The sequence below is a fragment of the Salvelinus sp. IW2-2015 genome, linkage group LG2 (genome assembly GCF_002910315.2).
Source record: "Salvelinus sp. IW2-2015 linkage group LG2, ASM291031v2, whole genome shotgun sequence".
NCBI lineage: Eukaryota > Metazoa > Chordata > Actinopteri > Salmoniformes > Salmonidae > Salvelinus > Salvelinus sp. IW2-2015.
In genome coordinates this window covers 32,472,070-32,486,880 of record NC_036839.1, presented here as the reverse complement: position 1 = coordinate 32,486,880, position 14,811 = coordinate 32,472,070, and the positions used below count along the sequence as shown (strand labels likewise).

The window sequence follows — 14,811 nt, the reverse complement described above, 5'->3', positions numbered from 1 at the left end:
TATGTGCAAAATGTCCAAATGACATCAGTTTGACCGGTTGTAAGGAAAAAGCAAGCTGTGAAAACGACCCAACGTGTTTCTGATAAGATTTCAGTCCGGCTTCGATGCATATTTTAAGTTGTTGAAATACTATCAGCTTTCATGATGCTTTTATGATTAAGACCGCACCTCTACAGATGGTATCTAACTGAGCATTTAATTATCTCAAGATGCATAAATAAATAAATAATATTTCTCCACTCCTGTTCCCAAGTCCAATTGTTGCCTTATTTTGGTGTATAATTTTACTGCAATAAATGCTTAATTCTACAGGAGTTATTATTAAGGCTATGTGAGAGGTTATAGACCTACAGTCAGTGTCCAGATTTCAGTTTCCATTCAACCCATCTGAACAGTAGGCTACAGTTCCCTTGACGTGCCATAGTCCTATTTGAACTCCCGTCTTGTGACTGTCGATTTTGCATAGCGCTTCACAAACATCACACATAACATAGCCGGCACTGCTATTATCATATTTTTCCACTTCACCAAATCTTTTGCAAACATTACTTTTCTGGCCCCTCCCGTCTCTTTATTTTCAACTCTCCTTTTGCAGCTTTTGTCTTATTGAATGAAATGTACGTAATTTTTTTCTGCTAGCTCCCAAAAGCATTATTTGGCGATTGGCTGTGTAGGCTATTTGGCGAGCTACAGTTAAGCCCTAAAGTTTAGGCTTATACGCTAATACCAGATAGCCTAAAAGAAAGACCTCAATGAAGCCTAAATTGCTCGAGAATTATACATGTATTACTTTTTTAAGGTATTGTTGCTCTTTACGCCCTTCAGCCACACAATATTTAATGACCGTAACCTGTCTGCCCCGATATTTAATGACCCTGCGGACATAACCGCGGGGACTGTGGGTTATGAGTCAACTTGTAGGTATAGCAGTGTAAAGTGGTGGAGGTGATGTATAGGCGGTGTTTATAGGTTATCCAATATCTCACAATGTATGTGTTTATTAGAGAGACAGACTGTGTGTACATGCGTGTATGCAGCCACGTCACACGTGATACAAGTCAGTATTCGGCTTCCATCCATGCCTGAGGAAGTCGAGACAGGACAGCGCTCACTGTTGCCCCTAGAGCCTCTGGTGCCAAAGGTTGCATGTTCAAATCCAGCGATAAAAAGTTTTTTTAAGCCTATCTTAACCATTCAGAGTTAATACCTAACCTTCACTTCAAAATATAACGTTTGGAACAACTTCGAAATTTGACGTTTGAGAAACATGGATGAACGTCTAATTCTGATGTGAGACTGTGAGCTAGTTGCATGCATGAGCTGTGAGAGGAACCAGCAGCAGCATCAGACACAGCGACACTCGGTGTGAATAATTCATGATGGGAGGAGAACATTTCACCCTGAACACACAGTCACAACCTGCAGATGTGCCTGGCTGCAGACAGACTACTGCAGACCCTTACACACATACACAACCGACAGTCATAACAGGCGTGTTCCCTACAGTCTGGGCAGACTGATTTCTATATCATATTGATGTGTTCCTGCAGACACTGCTCACTGTGCATCCTGTCTGCCTACAACCCTGTGTATACCTTGCTGCAGAGCTGAAATCTTCAATAAAAGCTAATTCTCTACATCAGATGGAACTATTAGGCCTGTGGTTTTACTCTGTCTCTGTCTTTCCCGTATTGACTCACCTGACTGATCCCATGTTGTTTGCGCCCAGACCAGAGACCAGCAGTAGTCTACTCAGAAGACTGCTATTAATACTGTTCTTTACTGTTAGTTACCATAAAAAGTCTGTGCTTTCTGAAACACACTACGGCCGACTGACTGGGTAGTCACACTGACGAGAGAGTGTCTGTGTGAGTGTTCTGTGTGAGTGTCTGGGCATGTATTTGTGTGTGTGTGTGTTTGTGTGCATGTGGATCTTTGTGTGAGTGTGTGGGACTTTGGTGGTGATTTCCGGCCCATGCAGCTGGAGAGGCAGCTTCAGATAGAGCCATCTAATTTTCTGCTCTCAAATTCCCTCGCTTGGCTCAATTTGAGATGGGGCCTGGCTCGTTGAGAAATGTAAATTGGAACCAATGTAGCTGGATGCTGCACTGCTATAATCTGACAGCAGCAGATAGCTTTATTAGCTTTAATAGGAGTTTGTGTGTGCGTGCGGACCCTGTTTGGCTAGAATTTAGGTGAGCCTCAATTTTGTTGGCTTCAGTCTGGAATGTGCTAATAATCTTTATTTTCCTCTCCCCTCCTATACTCTCTCTTCTCCACTCTGCACTGTCCTCGATCCTGTGCAAACTGGAAAGGGAGGTAGAAAATCAATATAATTTCCTCTCCCAATTGGGAGCATGTTCAGAACTCCTCATAGAGCAGGGATCATAAACTAGCTTCAGCCGATTTTCTTCTTGAGTGGATGGTCGGGGGCTGGAACAGAATTATAATTCATTTGTAGACCTCAAGAAGCCCAAACAGATATAATGTTTGACTAAAACATAATCATTTCAAACCTTGCTTATATTTGTATACAATCAGATGTGTCTCTCTGTTATGCGCAGGAATACCTGGGAACAGATTTCCAAAATTAGTATAATTTTGAGCAGATTTCCTGGTGTTTTTATGTCCAACAATGTTTGTAAAACATTTTTTCCCCACGAAAACTTGGGGCGCCAAATAAAACCACCTGCGGACAGCCAGTTGAGGAACCCTGCCATAGAGACTTACACAGATCTTCACTCTCCTCTCAAACACTTGTTAGTCAGCATATCTGATCCCAGCCTCCCTAGAAAACACAGATCTTCACTCTTCTCTCAAACACTTGTTAGTCAGCATATCTGATCCCAGCCTCCCTAGAAAACACAGATCTTCACTCTCCTCTCAAACACTTGTTAGTCAGCATATCTGATCCCAGCCTCCCTAGAAAACACAGATCTTGAAGGAAGATTGAATCAAGATTAAATTAGCTTTTTCCCTGCTTTGTTGTTGCACTAGCGGCACTGCAGCCCACCAGAGGCCCTGTGTCACAGCTCTTATCATACTGTTCTGTCTTAGTAATTATAAAACGGGTTGTTTGGATTCTGGATGCTGATTGGGAGAGCAGCATTTCAAGCCGTGCTGTATTCGCCGACATAGGTCCACCTACACTATATATACAAAAGTTTGTGGAGACCCCTTCTATTTCAGCCACACCTGTCGTCATAGGATGCCACTTTTACAACATGTCAGTTTGTCAAATTTCTGCCCTGCTAAAGCTGCCCTGGTCAACTGTAAGTGCTTTTATTGTGAAGTGGAAATGTTTAGGAGCAACAACGGCTCAAATGCGAAGTGGTAAGTCACACAAGCTCACAGAACGGGACTGACGAGTGCTGAAGCGCTTAAAAAGTATCTGTCCTCGGTTGCAACAATCACTACTGAGTTCCAAACTGCCTCTGGAAGCAACGTTAGCACAAAAACTGTTCGTCGGGAGCTTCATGAAATGGGCTTCCATKGCCAGGCAGCCTCACACAAGCCTAAGATCACAATGCAAAATGCCAACTGTCGGCTAGAGTGGTGTAAAGCTCTCCACCATTAAACTCTGGAGCAGTGGAAATGCGTTCTCTTGAGTGATCAATCACGCTACACAATCTGGCAGTCCGACGGACGAATCTGTGTTTGACGGATGTCAGGAGAACGCTACCTGCCCCAATGCATAGTGCCAACTGTAAAGTTGAGCTCCTGTGTGGGTCCTGAGTAAAAAAAAGATACATAAAGATAACACACACAAAAATAAAGTTTGGTGGAGGAGGAATAATTCTCGGGCTGTTTTTCATGGTTCGGGGTAGGCCCCTTAGTTCCAGTGAAGGGAAATCTTAACGCTACAGCATACAATGACATTCTAGACAATTCTGTGCTTCCATCTTTGTGGCAACAGTTTGGGGGAGGCCCTTTCCTGTTTCAGCATGACAATGCCCCCGTGCACAAAGTGAGGTCCATACAGAAATGGTTTGTCGAGATCGTTGTGGAAGAGCTTGACTGGCCTGCACATAGTCCTGACCTCAACCCCATCGAACACCTTTGGGATGAAGTGGAACGGTGATTGCAAGCCAGGCCTAATCCCCCTACATCAGTGCCTGACCTCACTAATGCTCTTGTGGCTGAATGGAAGCAAGTCCCCACGACAATGTTCCAACATCTAGTGAAAAGCCTTCCCAGAAGAGTGGAGGCTGTTATAGCAGCAAAGGGGTAACCAACTCCATATTAATGCCCATGATTTTTGAATGAGATGTTCGTCGAGCAGGTGTCCACACACTTTTGGTCATGTACTGTATGTCTGATAACACTCACACCATTCAGATCACACAATCTAACCATAGCTCTCGATGACCGTTAGACAGAAGTTTAAATTAATTAACAACTAAAGAATTAATTAAAAGCTAGAATTTGTGAAATAATATAATAATTTCCATATTTACAGTGTAATAATGAATGTTGTACATATGTACAGTCAGAGCCCATGATTTATCTGAAAACCTAAAGAAGCCATTATAAAGCTTAGAACATGAGAGTTACAGGCTGACAGGGATTGTAGATCCAAAGATTGGTAACAGCATATGTGGTTTCCTGACCGTACAGTACATGTGTATCAGTACTATACAACTCAGAGGAGGGACAGTTCACACAGCTGTAGCAGTGACTCAACAGCCTTCCAGGTCGCCACAAAACAGAACATCTCTTGCTTTGGAGGACAGTGCAGCAGGCTCTCTCTGTTTTGGTTAGCTTTAGGAAGTCCTCAGAGGGAAACAGGCCTGGTGTGTGTGTCTATGTGTTCTAAGGAGTCCTGAGAATTGAGCAGCTGGGTAAATACTATCCTGGTAATGGCTCTTGACTAGAGGACCCAAGGCCAGGTTTAGAGAGAAAGGAGGATGAGGCTAATTAGACATCAGAAGGATAGTGATTCAAAATGTCCACAGTGGTGCCAGGACTACCTGCTTTCCCATAGTCACTTCCCGACACTCATCCCTGTTGTTATTCTCCTCCTCTCTACAGTGAACCTGTTGGACTCCAAAGCCAGCCAGGGGGAGCTGGGATGGATCTCCTACCCATCACACGGGGTGAGTAGTAGATACATGTCGTAGATACATGTCTCATGGTTTACACACGTCTTTACATTCTAWCCTGTTTGTCAGCATTCTGTCCTGTCAGAAGATTTGTAGGTTTTAATGGTGCTTAGGACATTTCGAACAAACAATACAAGCTTATCTTCTTTTCTGTAATCCTATGAGCTAAATCAAGTGGGATTAACCTATCCATAGGTTAAGTATGTGATGGGCTCAACAAATGGGTGGATGGGGAGACAGATTGTGTTTTTTGGTCTTGTTAAAGAGGAGGAGGATCAGCTTGTAATATGGTTATAGATGTACATATRACATATATGTTATATATGTTATGTAATATGGTTTGGATTGTTGGAAAAAACAGAACAACAACACATGTTAATAAAGCCCTAACTAGCATCGTAGTACAACAAAGCAATCAAACCTTATTAACTTAGTAGTACGGCTGGGCGATATGGCCAAAATATCATATCAGAGTATTTTTCCATATTTTGGACAGTATGATGGTATTTTATGTTTTTGAATAATAAAAGTTGTACATGTGCTTGATGAGTAGTGAGTGACCCTACTGTGGCAACACATACATTCTCAGTGATGTCAATGGATCTTTCTCCATTCTGATTGTTTTATACTGTTCAATTCAACTTCAACCAAAAATTATTTCCTGCATTTCCATCAGTTTCTGACATTTATTAGCTAGCTAGCCTGCTAACTAGTGATTAGCGTTAGCGGCTAACACGATTTAKCTAAAACTTGCTAAGAAAAGACAAACTAGCTGTTTGCAGATGTAAGAAACACAAACTAATATTGTAATTATAGAGGATTTATATTAAGAAGCAAGAGGAAACATTGTTGTCATCAACATGGTTGCATGTGCTGCATTCACCATGCAGACTGAACGCAAGTGTCTCGTTGTCAAGCAACAACAAATGCACTGCTTGAGTGGCAAGGGGCGGGGCTATGTCTGTGTGGAAAGTGGCATGGAGAGAGAGAGCGGAGAGGGATGACTCAAGTAGTGGTGTAAGTTATAAAAATGGACGTTACACACAGCATATCACATTTAAGAAACCAAACATTCAAATATCGTTATAGAAGGTAARGTAAAAACCCAAACCGGTCTGTGCATCAATACCGGTATATAGTAAAATACGGTATACCGCCCAGCCCTACTTAGTAGTACAACAAAGCAATCAAACCTTACTAACCTAGCATTACAACACAGAGATCAAACCTTACTAATCTGGTATTACAACACAGAGATCAAACCTTACTAACTTAGTATTACAACACAGAGATCAAACCTTACTAACCTACGCATTACAACACAGAGATCAAACCTTACTAACCTAGCATTACAACACAGAGATCAAACCTTACTAACCTAGTATTACAACACAGAGATCAAACCTTCCTAACTTAGTATTACAACACAGAGATCACCCCCTTACTAACCTAGTATTACAACACAGAGATCAAACTTACTAACTCAGTAGTACAACAAAACAATCAAACCTTACTAACCTAGCATTACAACACAGAGTCAAACCTTACTAACCTAGCATTACAACACAGAGATCAACCCTAACTAACCTAGTATTACAACACAGAGATCAACCTTACTAACCTAGTATTACAACACAGAGATCAAACCTTACTAACTCAGTAGTACAACAAAGCAATCAAACTTTACTAACCTAGCATTACAACACAGAGATCAAACCTTACTAACCTAGCATTACAACACAGAGATCAAACTTACTAACCTAGCATTACAACACAGAGATCAAACCTTACTAACCTAGTATTACAACACAGAGATCAACCCTTACTAACCTAGTATTACAACACAGAGATCAAACCTTACTAACTCAGTAGTACAACAAAACAATAAAACCTTACTAACCTAGCATTACAACACAGAGATCAAACCTTACTAACCTAGCATTAACACACAGAGATCAAACCTTACTAACTCAGTAGTACAACAAAACAATCAAACCTTACTAACCTAGCATTACAACACAGAGATCAACCCTAACTAACCTAGTATTACAACACAGAGATCAACCCTAACTAACCTAATATACAACACAGAGATCAAACCTTACTAACTCAGTAGTACAACAAACAATCAAACCTTACTAACCTAGCATTACAACACAGAGATCAACCCTAACTAACCTAGTATTACAACACAGAGATCAACCCTAACTAACCTAGTATTACAACACAGAGATCAAACCTTACTAACTCAGTAGTACAACAAAACAATCAAAACACAAAACTGCATGACTTCCTTCCCTATTCTACCTACTTCCTCCCGTGTCTCTACCAATGCCACGGTCTAAGTCTGCGTATGTGTGTGTGTGTGTGTGTGTGTGTGTGTGTGTGTGTGTGTGTGTGTGTGTGTGTGTGTGTGTGTGGTGTGTGGTGTGTGTGTGTGTGTGTGTGTGTGTGTGTGTGTGTGTGTGTGTGTGTGTGTGTGTGATTCTGTGTGTTGGTCTACTGTGTTTATTTGTCTACCCGTTATAGAACTGGCCTCATGGGCTGCAGCAGACAATTTCTCCTCTGAACTTTATTAAGTGTTGGCTGGCTGGAGCTGAAGGTAATCCGCTCATTTGTTCTATAGAGCTGCCAGCCCTGGTTTCCCCCAGCTATATATAACTACCGGCACTATAAAACCTAGAGGTTATTTTGTAAGGTTGAACCAAACACACTTACAGAACACTGACTTTTAATGTTTCATGCTTATTTTGGACTGGGTTTGAAGCCAGGTTGGGTAATTGACATAACCTTTGAGAGTGGGAATTCCTCTATGTAAGTTAGAAAGATTCAGAACAGATTGAAAATACAGTGAGTGGGTTGAACTAAGGTACGGTACGTAGATACACTACTGAATAACTCTGCAGAAACCACTGCCTGCTGTGGTCTTGAATGGTGAGAGAGAGGGGATGAAGAGAAAGAGAGGGGAAGGAGAGTGTGCTGGATGAAGAGGAAGGTGGACAGAGAGCACTGAATGAAAAGAGAGGGGGAGAGGAGAGTGCTGATGATCACGTCTCAAGGTGAATCATGGGTATTACTCATGTCGTTGGCTGACGGCGGCTGATAAGCATTCTGTCCTGAGAGCCAGTCCCTCTGAAATTATTTCTCAAAATACGGTGGCATGGGGCCCACACCACACAACACACCACACACACACACACACACACACACACACACACACACACACACACACACACACACACACACACACACACACACACACACACACACACACAACACACACCACACACACACACACAACACACACACACACATTGATGGTGACAGATGCCCCTGGTCTGTAAGCAAAGGGCTCTGGTGTTACAGCACAAACAGCACCTAACCCACTGTGTACCCTAACCCCACTGTGCACCCTAACCCCACTGTGCACCCTAACCCACTGTGCACCTAACCCCACTGTGCACCCTACCCACTGTGCACCCAACCCACTGTGCACCCTAACCCAACTGTGCACCCTAACCCCACTGTGCACCCTAACCCACTGTGTCACCCTAACCCACTGTGAACCTAACCACTGTGCACCAACCACTGTGCACCCTAACCCAACTGTGCACCCTAACCCAACTGTGCACCTACCCCGCTGTGCACCCTAGCCCCACTGTGCACCCTAACCCGCTGTGCACCCTAACCCCACTGTGCACACTAGCCTCATTCTAATTCAGTCATAGCCCTGGGGGGTGTGTCACGGTCACTCTGGTGTCGATTAGGAGTTCTTGATGACTCATCGTTAGGATCCATTGTAGATTAAGATGTGGACGACCTCATCATCATGGTGCCCTCAGCAGGCCTATGTTTCACATCTTTGGAAGGAGAAATCCCTAACAATTTACCCCACCAATTTACAGATATATTCCACATTGTCTGAGGAACCAGGGAGGAACTCATCTCCCACTGAATATCATGTCTGGACTAATGAGAAACTCTATATGGTGCTGGAGCCTGAGGTCTGGGCCTGCAAAGACATGTACACACTATGCACTCTTGCATCGCTCCATCCAATCCCAGAGAGACACACTACATTACTGCTCTCCAGTCCAGAGCCTAATGGCACAGCTCTTTGGCCAGCGTCACCACTCCTCAGTCTCCATGTATTGTAATACCCAAACTCACTTAGTCACCATAGCACCATATTCCCCCAAATACAAACTGACTGACTGACTAACTGACTGACTGTCTGACTGAGTGAGAGGCCCCCAGCTGCACTGGGAAGAAGAGAAAAGCCTGTCCATAAACGAGAGATTAGCACATGGTGAGGCCTGGAGAGGGCCTGCTATAGAGGGGGACTGTAGGGGGTGGGGGGTGGGGGGTGGGGGGTGGTAGGTAGTGTTCTGGTTTTTCTCTGGTCAAAACTGTGATGAAAATCTTCTGAGTTCTGTCATGGTGACCCAGATCAGGAAACTAAAGCTGCTCTGCACTTGTCTTTTCTCTGGTTACTACCACACTGTGGGAATGAAGAGAATTAAGAGTGAAAAATAAGTAAAGAAATGACTTGTCTCAATCAAGCAGCTGAACCGGACTCCTTATTGGACATTAGTCAGATCAATGAAGCTTCAGGTTTCACCACTGACCTTCTCTGTTGGGTCACAGCCATCGATATCAGGTGTCCGGCTCCATTACATTTCTAAACCCTGAATACATTGATTCAAACTGTAAATAATATACATTGTTTCAATTTTATGTTCAGAAAATACCTTAGATGGTTGAAAACAAGGAAACAACTMAATTAAATGTGTCATTGTGTCCCTCAGGCCTTTGACGTGGCCTGGGAAGCCCGCTTCTTGGTCAAGAGTGTCTGATCATTAGGTGGACCCCCGTGACCTGGGGACAGGTGTCAGAGTTCAGGGGTAGGGTCTGAATGTTGTTTTATATCAATTAGTGTGAGAGAGTTGTGCTGACATATAGAAAAGTGGTGTTGCTAGTTTTAGACCCCTACTACTGCCTAACACTGGCCTGATAGAGTACATTCTGTCTGTCAATCTGTCACTTTCTCTCTCTCTCTCTGTGTGTTTCTCTCTGGAGCACACACACTCTTTCTCTCTGACCTTTTGTCTCTCTTTCCCTCCTCCCACTCTCTCCCTTTAATAATGGAAACCCAGTAACTGTAATTCTGACCTCACAGGCATTTCAATTAAGAGGACGAGTATGGAAACGGAGAAACTTGTGTGTGAGAGTGGATGCACTTGTACGTGTGTGTGTGTGTGTGTGAGTGTGTGTCTGTGAAGGCTAAATCACAGGGGTCATGTATATGATACTACCACAGGGCTGTAGAAATGTCAGTCTTTTCTAACTAATGTAATTCCACTGTAACGTGATCAGGAGAAGGATTATAAGGTTATTACATATCCCCCTCTCTGAAACACCAGCTCTCCTCTCTCACTACCCCGCTGCCAGAGACTCAGCTAGCTGGCAGCTTGTGTGTGTGTGTGAGCATGCTTGTTGGCCTGCCTTCATAGCCAGTGCACACTGGGGAGTCGTGTTAGGGCTTTGCCAACTGCTGGTTCAACCGTTTCATTTCTCTCTCTCCTCTTTCCCCCTTTTTCTAACCCCCCTCTCTCTATCCCCTCTCCCCCTCCTTGTTGGTGTCAGTGCTGTAAAGAGATAGTTATACAAGCCCAATGTCATCATCACAGCTAGAGAGGATCGAGAGGCTGTACAGTTGAGAGATGACGTCTCATGCTGTGCATGTGTGTGTGTGTGTGTGTCAAAGACATGCAGAAAGAGAGGGAGAAAGAGAGGGAGAAAGAGAGGGAGAAAGTAAAAAGGAGAAAGGAATAGTGGAAAGGAGCGAGGGAAAGGTGAAGTTTGTCACAATGATGTCATGTATGGCAGGGGATGGTCCATGCAATATGTTATTCTGCAGTGTATGATCTGCACATCGTAGAATAACTTTCATTTGTTTTGTCAGCAGTGGTTTAAAGCACAGTCATTCTCTGGAATGGGATGGTACACACACACGCACGCACGCACGCACGCACGCACGCACGCGACACACACAACACACACACACACACAACACAACACACACACACACACACACACACACACACACACACACACACACACAACACACAACACCATTGCATATCTCAGTTACTCTGAGCTCACACCTGGGTTTCATTTCTAACCTCTGCTTCCACTGCCCCTCTCTAACCGCGCTGGCAAGCCTGTGTGTGTGGGGGATCCTCTTCCAGTGTTTGTGGATCACAGAGAACTTATACAAAGACAGCATTAGTGGAACGAGCCAGCACTAACAATTACATTTTATATATTTCAATGTGCATCATATCGCTCTACATGAAGACACGTGAACTCGTAATAGTATAAACCCTGTTCCCTAGATCCAACAGTCATCTCCTTTCAAAGTGAGAGAGAGAGAGAGGTTTGTTCGTACCCTTGTTCGTACCCTTGCTAAAAGTCTGTGGAAGGACGACAAAGAATCCCCTCTAATGCTGGAAAGAGACTTCCATATGTAGAAGATGTGTGTGAAAATAATACCTGGCTTCAACAGCTGCAATCAGAGAGAGAGAGGGAGTGTGGAGAAAGGATGATGTTGACAGAGCAAGAGAAATGGGGGACGGTTAAAATAAGAGAAATGATGAATGCTGTTGGTTGCCAAGTAAATCACTATTATTGTAATAGAAAACACACTATGTTCATCATTAAAATGAAGTTCCACTTACCCAGAGCAGACCTCTGTGTGTAGGAGAGACTCATTCATTCAGCCATTCATGACTGATGGAGAATAATGTCATTTAAAGCCATGCAATTTAATAAGTGTCACTTTAGCCACAATAATAACCATTGTTCAAGTGTTTCCCTATTCATCACAGCTTTGATTAAAAGTTTAACCGTTGRGACATGGAGACTAAACTACATGATGTATGATTATCCTGGTGTGTTTAGAATAAAGAATTGGAATGACATTCTTTCTCTCTCCCCCTTTCTTTCCTCCCCCCTCCATCTCTCTCTTCTCAGTGGGAGGAGATCAGCGGAGTAGACGAGCACTACACTCCCATCAGGACCTTCCAGGTGTGTAACGTGATGGAGTACAGTCAGAACAACTGGCTGAGGACCAACTGGATCCCCCGCCAGTCGGCCAAGAAGATCTACGTGGAGCTAAAGTTCACCCTGAGAGACTGTAACTCCATCCCCCTGGTCCTGGGGACCTGCAAGGAGACCTTCAACCTGCTGTACCTGGAGACGGATGAGGACCAGGGCAGCCGCTTCAGAGAACACCAGTTCTCCAAGATCGACACCATCGCTGCAGATGAGAGCTTCACTCAAATGGACCTGGGGGACCGCATTCTGAAGCTCAACACGGAGGTCCGGGAGGTGGGGCCTCTTACCAAGAAGGGCTTCTACCTGGCGTTCCAGGACGTGGGGGCGTGTGTGGCGCTGGTGTCAGTCAGGGTCTACTTTAAGCTGTGCCCGTTCATCGTTAGGAACCTGGCCTCATTCCCTGACACGGTGCCCATGGACTCTCATTCATTGGTGGAGGTGAAGGGCTCGTGTGTCAATCACTCCAAGGAGCAGGAGCCACCACGTATGTACTGTAGTACAGAGGGAGAGTGGCTAGTGCCCATAGGGAAGTGTCTGTGTAACGTCGGCTATGAGGAGAGAGGGAGCTCCTGCCAAGGTACGACAGTCATACTACTCCCTGTACTTATATTTAGTTCTGTATTTATTTCTTTATTTTGCCCTCTGGTTTCTTCTCCCCCTCTCTCTTCCCCCCTCTCTTTTTTATTTCTTATTTTATCTCCCTTTCACCTCCCTTCCTCTCCATCGCTGAAATATACATTCCTAGTCGATACTCAACACTGGCTCTGAGTGTACACAGTACCTTGTAATGTTTTGAAAGCACGGTTTCAGCTGTGGTAAAGTTCTGATCTATTACACAGATACACACACCTCATACCTGTCGGCCATTTCTGGCCTTTGCTCTAACCACTAGAAACCCAGTATGTGTGTGTATGAGGGTTGGGTGAGGAGTTCTGTGTGTATGGTAGAGGGCCCAGCTTACAGTAGTTATATCTGTGAGCTCCTCCTCTCTCACCTCATCAGGATGAAGGAAGGACCAGTTTTCTGTGTGTATGTCTGCAGTTGGAGGCCATGGAGAGAGGGGGATATCAGAGGAATGGGTGTGTGCTGCTGAGGGCTGGGACATGATAGGGATCTGGGCTGGTGTTTTGGGTGTTTTGACATGGGCGGAGGGCTGGGAAATAGGCCTGGAGAAGATTATGTTATATGATATTGTGTGTGCAAAGATATGGTGATATGATGAGATGGTGTGTGTAAGGGGAACTTTTTGTTCCAATGGGAGCACTGTGCCCAGAGAAATGACTACAGCTCAGAAAGTCAAGAGACCATCTACTCCTCTTCTCTCTTTTCAGATGGGAATGTTTTCTGTGTTGATCGCTGTGTGAAGATATTGATCCACTCTCTGTGCATTCACTATTCTATGGATGAGTGTGTGGAAGGATGAATGAGTCATGTTGAATTAAAGATCAAAGGTAATCTCCCAGGTCAAGTTCTGGTGTCAAGGGTAAGAAAGAAAGAAGACCATTTCCTTCCTGTCTCGTTCTCTGGAGAGAAACAAGTGAAAGAAAGACAGACAAATGGTATTGAGCTGCAATTTTCCTCTTCTATTCTCTGGGTCTCTGTCGCGCTCTCTCTGTCCTCTTCTCTCTGTCTCTGTCTTTCTCTCTCTGTGTCTCTCTCTCTGTCTCTCTCTCTCTGTCTCTCTCTCTGTCCTCTGTCTTTTCTCTCTCTTCTCTCTCTCTCTGCTCTCTCTCCTCTCTGTCTCTCTCTCTGTCTCTGTCTCTCTCTCCTGTCTCTGTCTCTGTATCTGTCTCTCTCTCCTGTCAGTGTGAGTGTGTGAATGTTTGGTGTATTTGACAATCTCTTATTATTGTTTCACTGTGCGCTAATGAGCTCTAAATAAGGGCTATGTTACGCCGTTATGACAGCTGCAACTGTGACTCACACACAACACACACAACCACACACACATACAACACATACACACACACACACACACACATACACAGCCCCGTGTAACCGACAAGCGAGAAGCCCAGTGCGCAGCTCGGCCCCCAGTGTTAACAGACAGATGAGTTTGAGGGGCCAGTGTACGGTGCGGTGGGTAACAGAGTGGCTCGCTAACACCGTGATATGTTTAGGTTTCCAGAACACTTCTCCTATCTGTGTGTGTTTTTGTAACTCTGAGTCAATGTAGGAGAACACTTTGCTTCACTGAATATTCATGGAATGTGTTCTTTGAGAAGTGACGCAGCATTTTCTATTTGTCTTTGCAGGGTGTGTGTGTGTGGTGTGTGTGGTGTGTGTGTGTGTGTGTGTGTGTGTGTTGTGTGTGTGTGTGTGTGTGTGTGGTGTGTGTGTGTGTGTGTTGTGTGTGTGTGTGTTGTTTGTACTGCGTGCCTGTGTATGTTTATATTTTTATTTTATCTTTTTTTGTTGTCGGTGTAGGTTTGTATAGGCCTCAACGAGTATTTTATTTGTTTATTAGGATCCCCATTAGCTTTTGCAGAAGCAGCAGCTACTCTTCCTGGGGTCTTCAAAAAAACAAAACATGACAAGTACAAAACACTGATACATTGATAGACCAGGAAAGTCCACAGTACAATGGTAA

At 44.1% G+C, this 14,811-nt stretch overlaps 1 protein-coding gene across 1 annotated transcript in view; it reads left to right on the top strand.

Moving 5' to 3' along the window:
• Positions 1–14,811, top strand: part of epha3 (eph receptor A3) — a 980,965-nt gene that overhangs the window by 5,864 nt on the left and 960,290 nt on the right. Inside the window, exons 2-3 of the mRNA XM_070448470.1 lie at positions 5,032–5,096; positions 12,138–12,798. Coding sequence (XP_070304571.1) covers positions 5,032–5,096; positions 12,138–12,798 — 726 coding nt within the window. The remainder of the gene's footprint in view (positions 1–5,031; positions 5,097–12,137; positions 12,799–14,811) is intronic.